The sequence below is a fragment of the Petaurus breviceps genome, unplaced genomic scaffold (assembly GCF_028583685.1).
Source record: "Petaurus breviceps papuanus isolate PSGF00001 unplaced genomic scaffold, PetGlider_PUasm1.0 175, whole genome shotgun sequence".
Classification (NCBI taxonomy): domain Eukaryota; kingdom Metazoa; phylum Chordata; class Mammalia; order Diprotodontia; family Petauridae; genus Petaurus; species Petaurus breviceps.
In genome coordinates, this window is record NW_027185764.1 from 54447720 (window position 1) to 54470030 (window position 22311).

The window sequence follows — 22311 nt, forward strand, 5'->3', positions numbered from 1 at the left end:
AGAATCTCCTTCCATTACATTGTTGAACACTTGACAGGCCTACATTTCCGAATTTAATGTTCCACTTGATATTGGTAATCAAAAGGTCAAACAAAGTTATCTTCTTTGTTTATATCTTCCAAAGAACTTCATTTAATTATGACATGCATGGGAGACAGACTGTTAGAGAACTTTTAAGGTGGCATTTACTTTACCAAATAGAATGCCTTTCTACTCAACAATGGGATCCTGTATTTTGTACATCTTTCAAAAATTTGCACGATGATAGAAATGTAGTCTACTGTGTAGAATATCACACATGTTAAAGCTTCCCAATCTCTTTTAATACCTTCAGCAAGCCTGTCTTTGATGTATATGCAGGTTACTCTCATTCAAAAATTATGTTAGATGTTAAAGTATGTCATCTTTTTAAAAAAGTAAGGTAGGTGATTTTTTCCCCCATTCTTGGCATCTTTCCCTCCTTTATATACACTAAGAAATGACTCTTCAATGCTCTCAAGATTATGTTGATCAAATATAAAAAAGAGTCTGTGTTGTTCTACTAGGTTTGTTTTCTTCAGTACCAATTCTGCTTTCTCCAAAAAATACACCTAAGATTATCTCTGATGGTGAAAAGAATTTGTCATAAAAATTTTAGATCTTGTCCATCCTTTGTTTGCATATTCTTCCAGTTTCATTCATAATAACAAGTCTTCTGGATGATTTAATTGGGTCTCTCAAAAGCTTTCTTGAAACCTGTTTTTCATTTGAGTGCTTCTTTCTATTTTAAGGAGTGATATTCCTTCTAAGCTTTCACTAAGATTTAACAAATGAGTTTATATTCCTAACTAATGTTGACCATGGCTGCTCCACTTGACAAAGATAGCAACTGTTTGCTAAATGATGGTTTTTAAGATATTTTGGTTACCCTGCTTTGGCAATTAATTTATACTGATTAAGCTTCTATGCGAAATTCCTACAGTCCTTTCTGTCATTTATTTCCTTTTTTTTTTTTACCATCTTATTTATGATGAGTTATTCATTCATTTATTTATTTCATGGTCCGCCAAATGGGAATGTATTTATATGTTAAGTAAGTAGCTCAGCCAGAGTTCTCAGTCTGCATTTTCTGCAGGTTCTCAGTAAGGAGAGGCAGCTGGACAGGCCTCTTGGACCAGTTCTGCCAATCCTAACATGATGGGTTATTTAAACAGTATGAGTTGCTATTATTTAATTGCCTGGAATATATTTTTCCTTATTTCTGTGACACGAGTTGGAGCTAAGCTACAATTTGTATTGTAGTCTTTTTGCAAACAGGTATCATGAATACTAACATCCTCTCATGTTTTGCAAAATATATCTCTGAGGACTCTGGACTTGTGATAAAAGCAATTCCACCAACTCCTTCAGTTATCTCTTCAAAAAGAACCTACTAGCAATTCTTCCATTTAGCTGTACTTTCCGATTGTTTTCTTATTATAGTGAGAGTATCAAGTTTGCTAATATTCATTACCTTCAGTAGCATATCTAACAATTGGTCTGTGCATAAACATCTCTCTCTACCTTTAGAATATCAATAGCGAAGTTAATGTTTATAGATATTCTAAAACCTGTGAGACTCTTCTCATTTTTTCTCTGATAAAAGTCTGATATACAATATATTAGCAATTTACACACAGACTAAGAGCCACTCCCTGGTGGAATGAGGCACCTAGATGCCACAGTAAACAGAGTGCTGGACCCAGAGTTTGTAACACCTGAATACAAATCTGGCATCAGACACTTATTAGGTAGGGCAAGTCACTTAACTTCTGTCTGCCTCAATGTCATCATTTATAAAATAAGAATAATAAAAAAACCTAATTTTTAGGGCTGTTATATAGATAAATGAAGGTAATATTTGTAAAGAACACTGAAAACTTTAAAGTGCTGTATAAATGCTAACTAGCTATCAGTAGAATCAAACAGCACTGAAAAGCAGTTTTCAAAAGAACTACAGGTATTTAGTACACTAAAGAACAAAAAAATAAAAAGGTAGAATAGACCAACATAAGTAAAACTCAGAAGTAAGCACCCAGTATTAGATAAACTAAAGAACATAAACCAGTGGTTTATAAAAGTACTGAATAGGGAATTAGATGGAACTGCTGGGAAAACTGGAAAGTATTTGACTGTACACTACAATAAGTTCCACATGAAGTTAACTAAAAATAAAAAGTGACATTATGCAAAACTTAAGACACTGATTGGTAATTAGATTTATGAGACAGAAGCGAAAACAGAAAACAAAACAAATAACAGTAACTTTAATTAAACAACCTTTGCCACCAAAAATCAATGAAAGGAGAATAAGAAATAATATTTATGAAGAAAATGATTTTTGGATTAATTATCTCAGCTGAAGTCAGATATCTAAGATACACAGAGAACTGATAAAAATAAAGAAGTCTAAGATTTAGTCCTTAGTAAATAAAATATAAAAGCACATAGGCAATTTTCAAAAGAAAAATTGAAAATCATATTTTTAAAAGTGGCCCAAAATTACTTACTAGAAATACAAAAAACTCTGAGGTACAACCTCACACACATTAAATTGGCAAAGAGAAGTTAATGGGAAATATTAGTGTAGAAGGAGAGTGCAGGAATACTATTGTAAAAATGGTGTTATTATGAACTGTTTCAATCATTCTGAAAAACTATTTGGAATTAAACAAGTTATTAACATTCTCATACTCTCTGACACAACATTTGGAGTAAAAAACTGGAAACAAGTAGGTACCTACTGATTGGGGTATGTGAATGTAATGGAAAATTACTATGCCTTTACAGACATGTAATTTGTGAAAGAAAATTTTTACAAGAGAAGGGGCAGGAGGAGATGGACTTGAGCTGAATAAAGAAATCAAGTATAAATCAACTAAAAAAGTGATTTGGAAAACTTTGGAATTGTGATGACCAGAGACTGAATTTGAGGAGGAGAAATTTTAGAGGACTTCAGAAGTTGAAGGACAAGAAGGGTTGGAGGTTGGAGAATAGAAGTGTTGGGGATTTAAAAAAAAAAAAGGATGTCTTAGAGCTAAGTAAGAACTCAATCTAAAGGAGAAGCAAGGTGATGAAAAAGAATCTTATTTTAGAAGGGACTGAGAAAGGAAAGAGGATGAAAACCCAAGGTGAAAGAAAAACAGCAGCAATGCCTTGAGCTAAAGAATGAAAAGGAAGGGAAATGCAAGAAGAAAAAAGGACTCAAGAAAAAGTAGCTGATAAGCTGAGGAAAGTAAAATAAACTGGCTAGACAAGGTAAGAGGTTAGAAAGGGTGAAAGAGAATGTACATGGCTTTCAAGATTTAAGAGAAAACAAAGAGATTATTAATGAAATGAGAAACAGTAACAAATCTGGAGTTATGTTTATCTACAAGTATTTTGCAATAGTGATTTTATAAAACAGTGACTAGCAAGAAAGACAAAACTTAAGTAAGAACCTTACTTGTAGTATGGCAAGAAGAGAACATTTTGCAATTGCCTACGTTGATTATGCAATGTTTGTATTTCTTTGATGAACAAGTGACTACTAAGAGCTGACTGCTTTCTGATCAAGAAAAAGTTAAGAGGAATCAGGGACAAAATCTTCACTTGAAAATCAGAAGAACTTTAGTGTGAAAATTGAGAAGGGAAACAGGAAAGAACAAATAAAAAGAAATCTTGAACTATGTCACGAAGTTGGAATGACAAATCACAAAAGAAGAGCTAAGACAAGGTAGATTTTACTTATAAAACAAATTTTGAGGGTGCTCTTAAAGAAAAGGGAGCTGATTACTAAAAGTTAGCTAGAGTCCTCCAAGAAATGATTATTATGTAATTCTAAATATTGTGTTAGGAGAGATTACTTAATAATAGTTAGAGACTAGTAGTAGTGATGACTCCTGCTGAGAGGATATTTAGGTACCTACTTATGGACCTGATAACAAAAAATGTATGTGGTCTTCCCAAAACATGCATTCAGATAATCTACAAAGATGTGTCAAAACAAATGAATATTGTCCTCTTTAGATGATTTATTTGGGTATAAATGATACTGGCAGAAGGAATATAAAGTATTGTTCAAGATTATAAAGTTTTGGGCAAAGACTTGAGACAAAAGGTCACTGTTGCTAAAGGGAACAAAGGAATAGAAGAATTTTGTTTCTTTTGTTAAGTTAAAAATTGTTAAGAAGAAAGTATCTGAGAATGGGATTTAAATCTCTAAATCACATCTTAAAAAAAAAAAAGGAATAACAAGCTCTTGGACAGGAATGAGACATAAACCCAGGGGGCTGAAGGAGACAGCTTTTATCAGCTTGAGAACTGACTTTTAAGATTTTCAGCGAGGATTTATACCTCAGAAATCATCAAATCCTAGAAATCAGTACTTGATCTGTCATTTTGTTAACTGGCTAGACATAAAAAAGCAATGGAGCAAATGTTAATGATGACCGTTGAACTTAAAAGTGTGTTGTGTACATATATTTTCCCCCTGAAAAGCCAGTTCTTAATTTATCACCACACTCTTGGATATACCTAACTAGGGCTAGTAAGAATGAAATTGCCCAAATTCTTGTATTCCAAATCAAAAGAATTATAAAATGAAAGGGGAAAATTTCTACCTATGGATCAAGCTGGACACATAGAGTAGTAGCTAGAATTTAAGAACAGTAACTGAACTACCCAAAAGTTTACATGGCAAAATCTAGGAAAGGAAACAGCAATAAAATCAATGGCCCCAATTGTCTTTATATATCTGCACTAAGTATGGGTAAAAAAATAACATGAACTAGAGACCCTAGGGAAGTGAGAAAAATATAACCTCATGGCTCAAATTACTGATACACAGGGGATGTCACCTCTGACTAGTGGGATGGGATAACATATAAGAAACATAGTCAGGCCAAGGTTCTTGCATGAAATAGTAGTGAAGGAGACAAGAAAATACCAATAATGAACTTGGCCCCCAGCATCTTAGCCAATCAGCCCCCATAAACCATAAAATAACAGACTATGAAGTGAGGGATTCTGATAACACATCAGAAGTAAGGCTGTTTTTGCATAAAGGCAGAACAGCAGTCAACTAAGTTTCAATGCTGTTTACCCCACAAATCTCACAGATGCTGGTACCTGTATTAGTGGATGTTGTGTGATCTGAGATTCTATAGGCCCAGATATAGTTCATTTCCTTACCTACAAACATCTGAGGAATCCCTTCAGTAACTGCAATCCAGACACTGGCCAACAGTCCAAGAGCTGGCTGATTGTACCAAAAATTCTTCAAAATATGTGCATTGTGTCAAGGATTGTTCTTTTCCTTTCCTAGTGTAGTTACAGACTTATAAAACAATGTAAATCATGAGGAATGGACATGACAGACCCTCTCTCATCTCTCTAATCGAGTCCCAAAGCAAGCCCTCTTTGATTATTAGCCCCAAATATAGAGTGAAATAAGCAAGATGAAATTTAGCAGGGAAAAACGTAAAAATGACACGTGGGCCAGACTCGGCTTCTTTTTGTGTTTTGGAATTTTGCCTTTTTTTGTATCCTTGATACTTAGTACACAGTAGGCACTTAATAAACATCTGCTTGATGACCTGACCGAAGAAATAGTTTTAGTGGACTACTAGCTAAATATGAATCAAATTGTGGTATGTGGCCAAGAATGTGAATGTGATTTTACAATGGAAGAATCACAGCTCCAAGGAATAATAGTTTTGTTGTATTCTGCCTCTATTAAACCCCATTTAGTTCTAAGTGATGGATTTCATGAAGTACAAAGAAAATCTGGAAAGCATCCAGAGGAAGGCAGCCATGATGAGGAAAAGCCTCAAGGTGAATTCTGAAGGAACTGGGCATATTTAATCAAGAGAAGAGAAATTCAGGGGATACTTGAGAGAGATTTTTTCAAACATCTGAAGGGTTGTCATCTGAAATAGAGAAGTTCTCCTAGTCTTTAGGAGAGATATAGCATAAATGAGTATAAGGTTCAAAAAAGCAAATTTAGGCCAAATTAGAACTATACAAAATTGAAATGGATTGCCTTTAGCAAGTAATGTTTTCTTCTTTACTAGAGGTCTTCCAACAAAGGTTGAAGATCAATTGCGAGAGAAGTCTTTGTAGATTAGAGCCACCAAATCTGAAATTCTACAATTCTGTCAAGTGACTAATATGAAGCTTTCAGAAACTTGTGAAATGAAAATGCATAAAGAAAGCAAAAGTAGAAGAAAACTATATGCAATGATCACAATGATACAAATGAACACAACACCAAAACCCAGCATAATTCAGTTTAAATGTAATGACCAATAGTGATTTCAGAAGGCATATGATTAGACTTTTAAAAAAAGAGGACAATTTCCTCCCTTTTTATAATGGTAGGGGAAAGCAAGGCTGCTAGATATGGGTTATGGTGCTTAACGGGAGTCATTGTGTTGGTTGGTTTTACTTAAAGGTTTATCTTTCCTACATAGAAGAGATCAATAGGGGGAAGTTCTATTTGGAGAAATAATTTTGGCATGAAAGACAGAAGGCATCAATAGAAGTAATGAAAGAAAAAAATGAGTTAGACACAAAAGGAGAGATATACATAGTCTATCTACAGACACACCCTATGAGTGGCATCTGCAAATTATGAGCAAACCTCACCATGTTACAAAAAACTACTACCTTGTCAGGATTGGAGGCAGAATAGTTTATTTTGAAGCTAACTGCCACATATAAGGTGGTTCTACAAAACCTTGTGTTTTTCACAACTAATCAATAGTTTTCAACAAGCCACAAATGCATCTGTATGTGGGTTCCTAGAAAATACATTTTTAGTTTTACTCAGATTGTTCTTTGGAAATTCATGATACAGTAAATTCATGGGAAAAAATTATAACCTATTACCTGAGAGTCTTGCCGTTTTTTAATTGCATGCTTATACAATTTGTGTAGTTTTCTTGCATCAAATTCTGTAAACTTGGACACAAAAATCCACAAATTCCTAGGAGAAAAAAAAAAGATTCTTAATCTTTATGTAGAATAATTTAAGAAAAAAACTTCATGTTTCTTCACCTATTTCAGTGGAAAATAGACTCCCTCAAACTGCAGACCATAGTACTTGAGAAGACACATACACAGTAGACTTCCACAAATAACTCCTACATCCTATATTATTTAGGATAGACAGTAGTGATATTGTTATTATACCTTAAACTTTTAAATTTCAAAGGACATCTTTTTAACCTATTTAAGGCCTGTCAGTCTGCTTTCAGCTACCTTTCAGATTTATCTCACACCACTGTTATTCAACACACCACTGTGTTTCAAACTAACTGACTCATTACCTCTCAAAGTCAGTATTCTATCTGTCATCAAACTTGCACAGCCTATGCTATATGCCTAGTGATCAAAATAAGTAAACAAGCATATTGTAAACTAAATAAACAAACAAAAAAAAACACATACTCTGTGCCAGACCCTCTGCTAAGAGCTTTACAAATATTATCTCATTTGAACCTCACAACAATGCTGGAAGGTAGGTTCTGTTATTTTCTCCATTTCTCAGCTGAGGAAACCAAATCCTACAAAGGTTATGTGATTTGCCAAGGGTCACAAAGCTAGTAAGTATCTGAAGTTGGATTTGAATTCATATGGGAAAGGTCCCATTTATGCAAAAAAAAATTTATTAAAGCATTATTTGAAGTAGCAAAAACTAAAAATTAAATGTTCATTAAATGGGGAAGGACTAAAATTCTGTGTAACTTGGAAAGATTTGTATGGATTGATAAAGAGCAAAATAAAAAGAGCCAAGAGAACAATTCACTCAAGAAACCAAATAATGTAAAGGAAATTAGTCTGGAAAACATCAAAATTGGCATTAATGCTGTAAGTAATCATGATTGCAGAGGAATGAAAGTGAAACATAGTTCTTCCCTTCTCTTAAAAGTATGTTGGACTAGAGATGTGAGATGAAGCATAAATTTTCAGACATGGTCACTGTGTTGGCTTGTTTTCTTAATTAAACTGCTTTGTTCCAAGGTAAATTTCTATACTTCTTTTGCTCCAAAGAGGAGTTAAAAAAGAGATGAATTATAATTTAGTAGAATCACCCCTTAATGTAATTTCAAATGTGGATTTTTGTTAATTTTGTGGATTAAAAATGAAATTGACTTGACAGTGGTATTTGTCACTTGTTTTGTTGAAGGTACATCTGCCACCTAGTGGTTTAATGCAAAAACATAGAATTGTATAATAATGCCATATACAATATCAATATAAACAGAAATATAGCTTTGAAATTAATTCAAGTTACTTTTAAAGCAATTTACACAGTTTAACAAAGTTACAAAAACTTCACAAAGCTGAAGGAGACAAACTGAAACACACAACAATATGCAAATGAAGAATTACCTAATTATAGATTAAGGCCCTGAAAATATCACTTACTTTCTCCACTGCTTAATTTGTTCAGGATTTGTATATTCTTTTAGACATTCAGTGATATGATCACCAATTTTGATTAGACACTGTCTTGTATGTTCCAGCTGTTCTCTTTCTGAAAGCCCCTTTTCAGGTCTATCAAGCTGTTTCAGGGCTGCTTTGACAGGCCTCATTCTTTCTTTGCACTGTAAAATGGGAAAAAAAAAAAAAGATAACGTGTTAAAAAAGGTGAATTCTGAGGTTATCATTCATTTTTTCGACGATATTTACAATGGACAAATATAACTATTCTAAGCCAAATTAAACAATAAAACTCACTTAGTAGTCCTAAAAGTCTGTTTTACCCCAGGCTTTCTTTGTAAAAGTAATAATTTATACATAGTTTGAAATCACTATATTTAAATAATTATACTTGACAAATTTAAAAAAAAATTTATACTAGTGGATACAACTTTAAAGTCTCTTAGATATATAAGGAGACTATTTTTTTTTACAATATAATTACCTTCAGTTCTCTATAATTAAGGAATATATACTTTCAAAGAAATGAAAATCAATGGTAAAGGTAGTATCATGAATATACTGTTACAAATCAATGTTTACATGCCTACCATAAAATCTTTATGTAATTAATAAACATGATAAATACCTATATTCCTCAAAAACTACCATGGCAAAATGACAGTTAAAGGCTACCTACTTGTGCTGAAACTGCTGTTTCACTGTCCAAGATTTCTGAGTCAAGGTTTTTATGGGATTCTTTGTAGGTAACAATCTGGTGCAAAGTATTTTCCTTCTTATAACTTTGGTAGTGAGTCAAATAGCATTATACTCCTGACAATTATTTTTTTCTTCTAGAATAACACTTATTTGGACACAGTCCCTGTCCTCATGAAGCTTATAGCTTAATAAGGGCATGTGACAATATTAAAAGATAAGTATTTGAGAAAATAACAGAACAAAGTTCTATATGAGGGGGATGATCATTGTTGGTGGTTTCATAAATATATATATATATATATATATATATGTATATAGCATTTGAGTATAGAAGTAGTCCTCCAGCTGTTTATCTATGTATATCTATTGTACCAAAATGTGAATAAAGAAAATGTCTAATGAGAAGTCAACAGGCATAGCATCTGAAAATGATGATGAGGGCAACCCTAAATTTGTTAACCATAGAGGTAACAAAGAAAAGATAGGGAATATACTATCTTCATCTGTGTGGAGTAATGGATACTTAGATTTGGTGTTTAGCACATGGTATAGTATGGGCACTTAATGAATGTTTGTTGAATTAAATTTGGCAAAAAGGGATTTTTGCATTTTGAGAGAAAAGTATGGTAAATAGGTGGAAAAAAGAAAGTAGATTTAGGAGGTTAATTAATCAATGGTCAATAAGGAAATGAAGGAGGAATAAAACACTGCCTAAATATACTTGGTAGTGAAGGAGAAAAGGAGAAAAGACAAAAAAAGCAAAATTAAAAGATCAACACCAAAGAACAAAAGAGAAAGAGCAAAAAATGGGAAATTATGGGATCTAAGACACAAAGGAAAGGCCAAACTCATCTTATGAGATGAGCAAAAAAGAAGGGAGCATAAGTATAAACACAGTTACTTAAAGTAAGGAGGCCAGAGAAGGAATAACTCACCATGGGTTTCTTAAAATTTCAGAATAGTAGCAAGTAAAGTATTATGATAAGAATGATAGGGATGAGGACAGAATGTTGTAAGGTAATCTATGAGAAGACTAAAAGGTAATCAAGTTCTATGTGAGGGGCATGATCATTATATATTGGTACCAATTTTTACTTGTTTAGCAAGTAAAGTCAGCTGTGTACTAGCTGAAATGGCAATGGGAAGCTGAAGATCTTCCCTTTCCCTTAACAGGCTGAATGTAATCACCTGGAGCCTGTGGTGGGAGGAGTATGCTGAACTGGTGGAGCAGAGGCCAGAGGATACTAGGAGTCTGAGTAGTTAGTGCAGAAGGAGAGAGAGGACCTAGGCAAGCAGACAGCTAGGCTTATGAGTGTTTGTTTGTGGGAAGGCCCAAGCAGGGGAAGACTTTAGGATGGTGTTGCTTCCTACAATGATAACATGTATTACCTTCTTTGTTGCTATTATGGATTCAATTTTCTGGGTTTGGGATTTGGCTTTCTGGTGTCTGAATAAATGTTTTGCTTCTTTTTTGTAGATGGACATCTGTTATATTTTGTGATTCAGAACTATGCCAGCATATTCACATTCGCTGTCAGTGCTGTGACTACTGCCTTGGTGATACACTAGCAAAGGTGTTTTCTGGGTTTTTCTGGACTCTTATATTGGAAATTAATTTACACTGAATGAACTTATGGGTAAAATTATTATAGTCAGAGGTGATATCAATAATGTTGGCCATTGGGGCGGCCAGGTGGCTCAGCGAGAAAGAGCACCGGCTCCAGTGTCGGGATGACCTGGATCAAATCCGGGCTCAGATACTCAGCACCACACCCAGAAATAACTGGCCGTGTAACCTTGAGCAAGTTACTTAACCCCGATTGCTTTAAAAAAAAAAATAATGTTGGCCATCAGGAAATATTAAGTATAAATTCTTGCTGGTAGGAAAAAACTATTTTTTGTTAGTGATCTCTATTAATATATATATGAAAATGATTCCCTACATTCAGAGAGTTTGCATTCTAATGGGATGTTGTTATAACATGTTCACAGATAAATAAATATAGAATATATACCAAATAAATATAGTGTTGAAGGTGATGACAATTGGGGGGAACTGAGAAAGGTTTCTTGAAGGAGGTGGTACTCAGAGGGCCTAAGAGGTGAAGAGGGAGCACCTTCCAGGTATAAGCAGCAGCTTGTGCAAAGACATGAAGGCTGGAGATAAAATACCATGTACCATGGATAGCTGGCAGATCAATTTGGTTGGAAGGTAGAATGAGTGGTAAGATATGATGTATAGTCATCTTGGAAGGACAGGCCATAGTCAGACTGTCAAAAAGTAAAAGAAAGGAGTTTGTAGCTTATATAAATGTCAGTGAGGAATGGAGGAAAGAGAGAGAGAGAAAGAGAGAGAGCGTGTGCGTGTATGTGTCTGTACAGAGTGCGCAGGACTGGAAATACGAAAGCTTTTTAATCAGGAGTGACAAAATCAGAGGCATTAGGAATATAACTATGGTAGCTGTGTGAAGAAAGGATTGCAGAAGGAAGAAAACTGAATCAGGGAGACCAATTATGAGGCTATTACAACAGTCCAGCTGGGAAGTGAAGGAAGTCTGAACTAGCGTGGCTGTGGTGTAAACAGAGAGCATAGCAGGTACTTAATAAATGTTGGCTGAATGAAGTGAAAGGAAATAGACCTCTAGATGTGGAAGTTGCAGATATGATAGGTAAACACAAGAGAGCTGATAAAACCATTGAGAGAAAATATCCATCAAACCCTTAGGTTCATTAGTCTCTTGTTTTTTTTTACAGCATATAGACCTCGTTTCCTTCATGTTCTTATAATTTCACAACATTTGTGTCAAAGCAGTCTTGTTTGACATGATAGTACATATTTAAAGAGCAGAGCACAATGAATCTTCATGAAAGTTATCTTTAGGGTCCATGTTTCAGATTGTCTTATAGGAAAGGTGATGTTGCACAGCTTAACTAAATTCCCTTGGGGGAGGGGGGTGGCAGCGGACTAGGTGGCACAGTGAACAGAGCATGAGCCCTAGAGTCAGAAGAACCTGCTTTCAAATCCGGCCTCAGACACTTAACACAAAAAACTAGCCGTGTGACCTTGGGCAAGTCACTTAACCCCAAATGCCCTACCTTCCCCCCTCCAAAAAAATAAAGTAAAAAAAAATTCCCTTAGGAAGCAATCCAAGATGCACTTTTTTATCTTGAATTCCATCTATAATAAAATGATATTTTAAGTGAGGTGTTAGATTATTTTAGATGACAAATGATATAATTAAAAAACATAAGACTTTAGAATTAGGGGACAATTTAATAAAATATATTATATGTCCTTACTGAAAGTGACCTATAAAAAAACTTTCTGTAAATGTTATAAATGTAATTATGATGGGAATCAATTTGAATTACAGAATTATTCAATTTAACTCTGTTTTAATCTCCAAACTACACACCTTAGTTATGAAAATATAGTTTCAACTGAAATAATATTAAAATAACTCAATACTGATAGAAAGCCCATACTTACAACACTGAATGTCTTCTGGTCCAGCTCCTCAGAATCCTCAGATATAGGAACTGGTTCACCACTTGCAGTGATATGAACTGGAGCATCTGAAATTGTGGATTTCTTAGATTTTTCTTTGCTATCAGATTTGGTTTCACTGAGCTAAGGGAAAAAAAAACAAAACAAAATAATTCTAGAAAACTGACTGTAGCAAAAACTGTATCTTTTAAAACTTAAGACTCAATAGTACTTATCTTTACTAAATTTCTTAAAATCCTACCTTCCCCAAATTTAATTGAGGAAATGAAAAATTAAGAAAATGTGTAAACTTCCTATAATTTCTTTCTACCTTAAGTGACCTTTGGCAAGTCACTTAACCTCTCTAAGCTTCAAATTTACTCATCTTTAAAAATAGGATAAGCACTCACTAGTAATTCTTGTATTACCTACCTAATAGGATTGTTGTGAGGATTAAAATGAGACAATGTTTTAAGTGAAAAGTACTACACATGTATTATTTTTATATTAATAAGGACATATTATCAATTTGTTTCCAAACTGTTTTTCTTCTCTGCTGGAGGTGGAAATAAGACCTTTATGGGAAAGGTTTTCACCATAACTAAAATATTGGAGGAATTGTTGGATACTTTTTTTTTCCCAAATGTGAATATTTTGTTCAGTTGTCCATATTTTAAAGTTGCATAATGTGATTATCATACCTTTTCTTCCTTTATGTCTTTGTCTTTCTGCATAGCTTCTTTTATTTTGCTTTCTCTTTTTTCTTTAATATCTTTTTCCTTTATATCTTTCTTATCCTCCTTTTCTTTTCTCTCCCTTTTAAGTTCTCTCTTATTTTCCTTTTCTTTTGCTTCCCTTTTTTCTTCTTGTTCTTTCTTTACACAAACATCTGGCTCAGATTTTTCTTCACTGTCTTTTTCTGCTTTTACTTTTCTATTTGGATGTTTCACAGAAGTGATCTCATCCTGCAAAGTGCAAAATTTGCACCGTATTACTAACCAAGTCTCAACAATAGCTAACTATTTAAAAATTAATCATTTCTTTTACAATAAAGGGCACTTGTATGAATATGGAATCTGAATAAAAAAAACTAAATCCCGTTCACACAGGCAAGCTTTTCTTGTAATAAAATGAAGGCAAGCAGCCCCATCAAATATTCATAATGAACTAGGAAGGAAAAGAATTCAAATGGTAAATATTTGAAAGAATTTAAGTGATGAGTAGAACTTTGCATAAATTGAGCTATGAAAGAGGAATCATAAAGAGAATTTCCATGTGGAAAAACTATGGCAGGTACCTTAACTCAAGTTATTAATTTAAATAATCAATAAGAGACTCATCAAATATCTTTAAAAGGACATAAAAATTCAGTAATTAAAACAAATTCTCACCTTATCATCATCCTCATCAGATTTGTCTGACGGCAAAGGAGAAGAATCACTCTTTATTTCTTCTCTCGTTTTAACAGACTTTACCATTTTATTCTTCTTAGTTCTTATTTTCCTCCTCTTTGAATTTCCCTAAAAATAAGGATTTAACTTTTATATCAATCAACTCTCCAGATTCCATTTTGGAGAACTTAATTCATTACTAAACTTGAAACAGTGAGACACCACAAATATTTACACCCACTTTTAATTTTTTGTGACAAATAATTAGCAATCATAAAAACAAATTCACAGAGATAATGAAGTCAAGAAATAAATTATGTGGAATTCAATAATAACTCCCCAAATCTAAACTATAAATACTAATAGTAATAGTTTCTATACTCAAAGAGTGAAGTTAGGACCACATTACCCCCAGGGCATATGTCAAAAGTAACAGTGAAAATGATTCCAAGTTTCATGAATTTTCAATTGTTACCCCTATAGTCTTGGACAAAACTGAAAAATCTATAGTTTATTTCCTACCTCTCTTTTAATAATCCTATCCCACCTCTAGGCACTCCATCTTCCCCAAGAATAACAACTTTTGGACCTCTTGCCTCAATTTTCCTCTGCAGTGCTCCCACAAGCTATCTTCTTCTGATCTCCATCATTTCTCTAAATTTTCTAAATCCTCTGCCTTTTCACTACCACAATATCCACCTAAAAAGGAGTAAGCTATAAGGTACCTCATTTCTGCTATTCTATGTCCTAGGATTCATGATGGAAGTTAGATATTAAAAATAAAGGAACAAAAATGAGAAAAGAAAAAATACTCTTCAGGTAACAAAACTTTTTATCAAATTGTGTAGAAACCCAATAGTAAACAAATTGTACTTACTGCCCCAGAAAGTCTCTGGGCTTCTTTTTTCGCTAGATCTTTATTAAGTAATTTAATGAGGTAGTCTGCTCGGGTCTGCAACTGCTTTGCTTGAGGTTTTTTATCAGGATCATCTGGTAGAATCTGAAAAATAGTAACTAACATTTAAAGTCTCATCATAACTGAATTATTAATAATCAAAGGTAACATTGATTAGTTTTTTAGTGATTACCAAAAACTGTACATATATTATATCATTTGGTTTTCTATGCATCAATGTTACTTATAAAGAAGTTAAAAAAAAAAAGAAGATGGTGTGCAAAACCTGCTTTGACTCTTCTCCACAGGATGGGAAAGTTCCCGACTGTTTCATGGGAATAAACTCTCAAATAATATAAAGCATTAAATAATATAACAAATAAAAAGAATTTCCTCAAAGATAGAATTAAACTACTTTTCTAAAGACTTGAAAATGGAAAGAAATGAGATCACTGGATTAAACCAGTGAGACGAGAGAACTACTGTGAAATTCCTTTATTTTTTTCAGTCATAGAAGGACGTTTAACTGGACCCTTGCTGTGATGCTATAAAGCAGAATTCACTATAAAATTTCAGACTGCATATAAAGTTTAATTATAACACTATACAGTGACCATACAGAGATAGCCTCCTAAACATGGTAATAAACGATATCACCTATACAGAGATTTCACAGCATGAACTTTGCAGAGAACTTTATAATGGGGATTTGGTAAATAACTTTATGAACATATATTTTCTTTGACAAAGTCTAACTTTAATAAAAATTTTAAAACCTTAAGTTTTTCTCTCTCTGACAATTTAAAATAAAAAAGAAAGCTTTTTCTTTACCCCAAACATAAATTTAACTCTTCCCAATGTCTACCTGTTTTTTCTAGGGGCTAGTAAGAACAAGTCTAATCCCTGGTTCAAGGTGGCACCTCTTTAAATACTTGAATAAAGTTATCATTCTGCCCCCTTTCCTAAAATGTAAAATGCTCAAAACTGACCATAATATTCCAGACGTGGTCACACCACTACAAAGGGTACCAGTACTATCATCTCTTTATTACTGGGTATTATGCCTCTGATTTTCTAGTTTTTGATCCTCTGTGACTAGAAAGTCTAGGAATGTGTTCAATCAAGGCAGGAAATTCAGCCATATTTCTTTCTTTTCTTTTAGATGCCAAGTCACACACTGTTGACTCATATTGAGTTTGTAGTCTACTAATGTTCTCTGATCTCTTTCAAACTATTTTCTGTTTGTTTGTTTTTTGCTTTTTGGAGGGCAATTGGGGTTAAATGACTTAACCAAAGTCACATGGTTAGTGTGTCATATGTCTGAGGCCGGATTTGAACTCAGGTCCTCCTGACTTCAGGGCCAGTGCTCTATTCACTGCACCACCTAGCCACCCCCTCAAACAATTTTCTAATCACGTCTCCCTCAACTTATATATTTTTGAGATGAATTTTTTTAACCCAACTGGAAGACTTTACATTTATTTCCACTAAATTACATCTTACTCAGCCCAACCCAATATTCTAACCCGTCAAGATAGTCTTGTATCCCAACTCTGATTACCAAGGTGTTAGTTAATTTTCCCATATTTATGTCATTTGCACATCTGGTAAACATGCAATCCATGTTTTACCCAAATCACTGGCAAAGAAAAGACTACTCTAATGACAATATTGGTTCTGTTTTTGCCTTTACTGATCTTTGCCCAAGATATTTCCTACTACACTCTTCCCTGCTCTAGCTTCTGATTTTCCTCACATAAATATATCTTCCTAACATATAATGCTATGATGCTCCATTTTTTGACTATTCTGTTTCTTTTGAATGATGTATACATTCTTAGAGTCATATTTTAGTCATAGGTCTCATCCTACGAATACCAGTGATACCTGTGAGATTAAATTTTCTTCCTTTCATTAGAACCAATTTTGCTTCTAGTCCTTGATACATAGGAAGATTCAAGTTACTTAAAATTTTAAAGCACTTAATTGTCAGAATAATTATTCAGAACTTTTAAAGAAAAGGTCAAGTCCTGCCTCCTGGTGTTAGAAAATGGAAAGCATATATCAAAAGCCCATTTTTAAAGGTTAGTAACCTAAAATTTTTAAAAATTTATTTAGAGCAAGGGCTTCTTAGAGCATGCAGAATTTTAAAAAATCTTATATTTAATGTTTGGTTTTCTTATAATGCCATGTATTCACTTTCATGCATTTAAAAATATTCTGAGGAGTCCATAGCCTTTATTGGAGTGCCGAACAGATGACCGACTTATAAAAAGGTTAAGTACTCCTGCTCTGAATTTGCTATAAAAAAGAGAATTTCGGTATGAGACATGTCATAGAGTAGGATACTATAATGTCCTTATAATCAAAAAGGCCTGCTTGGGTCCATATCCTGTTTTAGGAGGTAGGTGCTCGACTATCCCCATTTTACCGATGAGGAAACTTAGTCTGAGAAAAGTCAAGAGATTTGCCCAGGAATACACCAATAGAAAATGTCTGAATGTTTTACCCACTATACCATCCACCTTCTTCACAAGCAAAGGGCTAGAATGTAGATGTCCTGACTTTTAATCTAAAGCTTCAATTCAAAGAGGTAAGAGTTACATTAATACGAAAGAAAAATTCAAAATGTGAATCGAGAATGTTGAAACATACATACCTTGTGTGTTAAACTAAGGTCAGGATCCATTTTAATCATTTCCCAGCTGCCATACCCATATTCATAGATACCAATTAATAGATTGGAATCATCTTCTTTGCCCCAGTCTATATCAAAGTGAGCTGCCTTTGTGTGGCAAGGGATGGTATACCTAGCAAGAAAATTAATTACTCTTATTAAGCTATTGCATTTTATTTTTACATAAAAAAGGAAATTTTTAAGATTATGGTGCCCATTAAAAATATGTTTTATTTCAATTTTAGAACTACCTAAGATATATCATCATGAGAGAAAGATAACATATGAATCATTAATTAAAAAAAATTAAACTGAGGGAAACACTCACTGTTTCCTTTCTTCTGGATCTGAAGGAATTGATTTGTGCAATGGTACTAATTCTTCTTCATGAGAGATGACTAGCTTGGCATTCACTTGTACTCCTGATATTCGGAATGTTGGACCCTTCACTTTTCCAAGTCTACCACCTTAAAAAATGTAAATTTTTTTACATAATTATATATGACATAATATATAATAATTTTACAGCATACAAAGTATAGAAATATAAAGATAACATACTCAAAATAACAAGTTATGGTAAATTAATATAATGGGGTACTATTAAACCATTAAAATTATAAAAGAATGATTTCAGAGAAACCAGAAGACATGTATGAACTGATGCAAAATTAAGTGAGAACTGGGAAAACAACTTACACAAAACCAACATCGTAAAGACAAACAACTTGAAAATACTTAAGAACTTTGTTCAATTCAATGACCAATCATAATGACCATACAGAGGACTGATGATAAAAACTACTATAAACAGAGAAGTGATACAGAATGAGGGCACCACCATCTTCCTAGTCCCCAGGCTTGCAAGCTAGACATCATCCTCAACTCACTATCTCTCCCCTCAATATCCAATCTGTTGCTAAAGTCTGTTTATTTCACAGTTGGAGTATCTCTCTCCTTTCTTATCCTTCCCTGATACTACCACCACCATGATACAGGCCCTCATCATCTTGAGGCCTGGAGTATTACAACAGACTAATGGTGGGTCTGCCTGCCACTTGTCTCTCCCCCCTCTAGTTTATCTTCCATTCAGCCACCAAAGTGATTTTTCTAAAACTCAGGTCTGATTATACACATCTTGATACTCAGTAAGTCCAGTGGCTCCCTATCATCTCCAGGATCAAATACAAAATCCTTTGTTTAGGATTCAAAGCCATCTCCCAGCTTCTTTCTTTCAAGTCTCAACTAAGATACCACTTTCTCCAGGAAACCTTTCCCGAATCTCTCTTAATTACAGTGCCTTTATTCATTATTTCTATTTATCCTGTGCATGGGGTCTTTTCACATCTTTGTTCACTTGTTGTCTGCACCATTTGGCTGCGAGCTACTTGAAGGTAAACTTATCTTTCTTTTCTTTGTGTTCTGAGTGCTTAGAACGGTGTCTGTCACACAGTAATAGGCAGTTAAGAAATACTGACTGAGAATGCAACTTGGCAAATGTGGTAATTTGTTTTCTTTCTTTTTTTTTGTCAACAGGAGGAGAGAGGGAAATTAAATTCCTGTTAATGGAATAAAATAAAATTACAAAAAGGAAAAGAAAAAAAAAAGAACCAGTAGGCGTTTCCTTACAAGGTTCTGTCATAAAAGGTCTGTGTTCAAATAGCAAGAGTCCTGTAATACAGAGAAAAAAAATTTCTCAAAACCTCATTTAATTAGTTTCACATAGAAGTCATTTTCCAGTTAAACAATATTACAAATAAAGAAACAAACTGGTTTGCTGCGTTGTTTTGCAATAATCCTGTATATTTTATTTTTGATTCAAAGGTTTTACAGTTTATTTCATTTAATTTAACCATCTAATTATTTGCTATTTTGTTCAAACTGCCTCATACAGAAAGAAAATACACATATTCAAAAATCTGTTTATTTTATGCATTGAAAAAGACAAGATTATATCCACTCAAATAGCCTCTTTTTATGCTGCTGTTCTTGAATTCTCCAAAAAGATATGATTAATTTGCAATAAAATCATTCAGTATTCAGCAGATTTGCATTTCAAATCCTCTAAACAGAATGATGAATATCTAATCTAAGCTAACTCACTCCCAGTCATCTTTAACTTATTTAAGTAAGTGATGACCAATTTCATCAACACTAAAGGATGATATCAGAGACTTGGATAACTTATAACCATTTTCTTTGCTTTACATTTTCTGTATGCCTTTTGTTTTTTGTTTTCTTTTTAACCCCACAATCTTAACTGTATACTACTTCCAACACCACCCAAAAGACTTTCTCTTATAACCAAAAAAAAAAAAAATCATTAAGCAAAACTACAACATAGTAGAACCTTATCTGTTAGCACATGACAACTGTTAGAATATGTAAAATTTAGCCTTTATTTATTTTTTTTTAAAGCAATTTGGGTTAAGTAACTTGCTCAAGGTTACATGGCCAGTTATTTCTGGGTGTGGTGCTAAGTATCTGAGCCCGGATTTGATCCCCAGGTCATCCCAACACTGGAGTAGGTGCTCTTACTCGCTGAGCCACCTGGCCGCCCCTAAAATTTAGCATTTATTAAAGCCATTTTTATCAACAGCTCTCTCTCAACACCATGCAGCCTGCTTCATGCTCTGCTTTTGTCTTGCTAAGACCAATGGAAAGAATCTAGGAAATATGCTGGGGAGAATTTTGAGCCCTGGAAAAGCCCAATAATATAACTTAATTTAATTCACTAAATTTCTATAGTACAAGAAAACTTATAAATACAAAATTGGTTATTTTAAATCTATATGAATTCCCTACTGGACTTGAAGAAGCTCCTATTTGGAGATTACTTTTTGTTGGCTGCATCATCGTAAGACCTCCTTGATAAGTTCTGAAACTACTGAACAGGAAAAATAAAATAGATCAAGAATATATATTGTCCAGGCTATGACATGCAGTTAAATGAACAGTCCGTATAACTGACATTCATAAGCATATATGCTTTGGACAGACACTGCAAACAGATGAAATTTACTCGATATTTAGAATTTTCACCTTGAAATTAAAGCCTAAATTTTTAATATAATTATTTGACAATTATTATTATATGGTTATGGGTTATGTGATAGTAGTCTCCAAAGAATTAAATATGTATCACTCAGGGCAAAGGAGAGGTACATGGTAGGTATAACCACGCTGCAACATGTAACAAATAAAGAAGTAGGTCTCATCAAAAAACTGTATGTACAAAAAAGGAAGGCTAGTCATGTAGTAAGAATGAATAGATAATTGCTGTATGACCTGTATCCTTAACGATACAGGTGACAGAAAAATAGAAATAAAAATAAATACCACATACTTTTGCTATCATGAGACAGGAAAAAAGAACCCTTAGTATGTTGGATGGGCCCCTAGCTTAAGGAATGACATGGAAAAAGAACTACACAGGATATGCAGGTCTGGATGGGTTGCTATTTGCACTGTCAAAGGGCAATGAGATCATAGATCAACTTGGTTCTTTCCATGAAATTAACTTAAATAAGTAAAAGTTAGCCTCTTAAGAATACATGTTGGGGGGGGGAGGGGCAGCTAAGTGGCACAGTGAATAGAGCACTGGGAAAAAAAAAGAACACGTTGGGCTATTTGAGGCAACTGTCAAAGAAGTGAGCACCTGGTATGAATAATATCAATGAATGGCAGTCCTCATCATCCCCATAATGTGATCCATTTCTCCTTTCCTGTGTTTCACAAGAACCCAAGTAGCTATTTCATAAGTGTGCCATTCATAAGGGACCAGACAAAAGAGTATGTATACATCAGTGACAATTCAATGAAATAAATGATTCATTTAATCAGTGAAACAAAAATCTATTAATCTCTTCTGATGGCAGAAAGCAATTAATGAACAATGGGAGTTCAAATTTTTTTTAAAGAAAACATGCTAAGTATTACTTAGTATTACTCCAATTACAGTTTAATAAGAATTGTGATCATATATCTACATTCTTTTTTTTTTTTTTTGCATTTAAAAAAAACCTTCCAATAGTACTTTAACATTATACCTGTTCGGTCCTGTCCAGAGGAACTATCCTTTAAAGCTTTGACACACCCATTATGAACCAGTTCCCCTAGTCTTCTGAGGTCTGTCTCTGACTTATCAACTAATTCAGCATCTCGAGCAATTGCATCTAATCTGTAAAAAAATATCAGCAAAAGATTTATCAGGTATATTATAACAGGTTGTGGGCTACACTGATAGCTGACATTTATGCAGTACTCTTTTTGCAGGAACTTTATATAAATGATCTCAAGAAAAGAGTAGAGAAGTGTTCTAGCTCTGGTTAAGATCCTTTAAATTCTAGTCTACACAACCTGAATAAAATAAGTCACAGGAATATTTAGTGGGAAATACAGTTTTTCCACTAGCATAGTATTATAGTATAATATTTTCAAAGTTAAAATGGTGGTTAAGATTTTTGTCACTTGTTAAAATGTCATTTTTCTAATCTGATGATTACGAACCACCTGAAAATTTTAAATGAACCAATAAGAAAGTTAGCATTTCTGATGAATTCAAGAAAGTTGAAAAGGTAATTAACAATCAAATAAGACAAACAGCTTATATAATTTTTGATTCCCAAGAATAGATAAGACATTAATACAAATACTATTGCAGACAGTTTGTTCAAATGAATAATACTCAAGTAGGTTTTCTGGAACCAAATGAAAA

The 22311-nt window shown here is 33.6% G+C and overlaps 1 protein-coding gene across 4 annotated transcripts in view; it reads right to left on the reverse strand.

Moving 5' to 3' along the window:
* The window catches only part of CHD1 (chromodomain helicase DNA binding protein 1), a 133616-nt gene that overhangs the window by 13000 nt on the left and 98305 nt on the right, over positions 1 to 22311 (reverse strand). The window contains exons 26-35 of one of the 4 annotated variants that reach the window (XM_069085165.1): positions 21644 to 21774; positions 19224 to 19265; positions 17923 to 18061; positions 17577 to 17727; positions 14900 to 15022; positions 14023 to 14151; positions 13333 to 13596; positions 12635 to 12775; positions 8431 to 8609; positions 6889 to 6985 (exon numbers count right to left, since the gene is read on the reverse strand). In XM_069085165.1, the coding sequence (XP_068941266.1) occupies positions 6889 to 6985; positions 8431 to 8609; positions 12635 to 12775; positions 13333 to 13596; positions 14023 to 14151; positions 14900 to 15022; positions 17577 to 17727; positions 17923 to 18061; positions 19224 to 19265; positions 21644 to 21774 (1396 nt within the window). The remainder of the gene's footprint in view (positions 1 to 6888; positions 6986 to 8430; positions 8610 to 12634; positions 12776 to 13332; positions 13597 to 14022; positions 14152 to 14899; positions 15023 to 17576; positions 17728 to 17922; positions 18062 to 19223; positions 19266 to 21643; positions 21775 to 22311) is intronic. The other 3 variants (XM_069085166.1, XM_069085167.1, XM_069085168.1) reach the window with 3 other exon arrangements.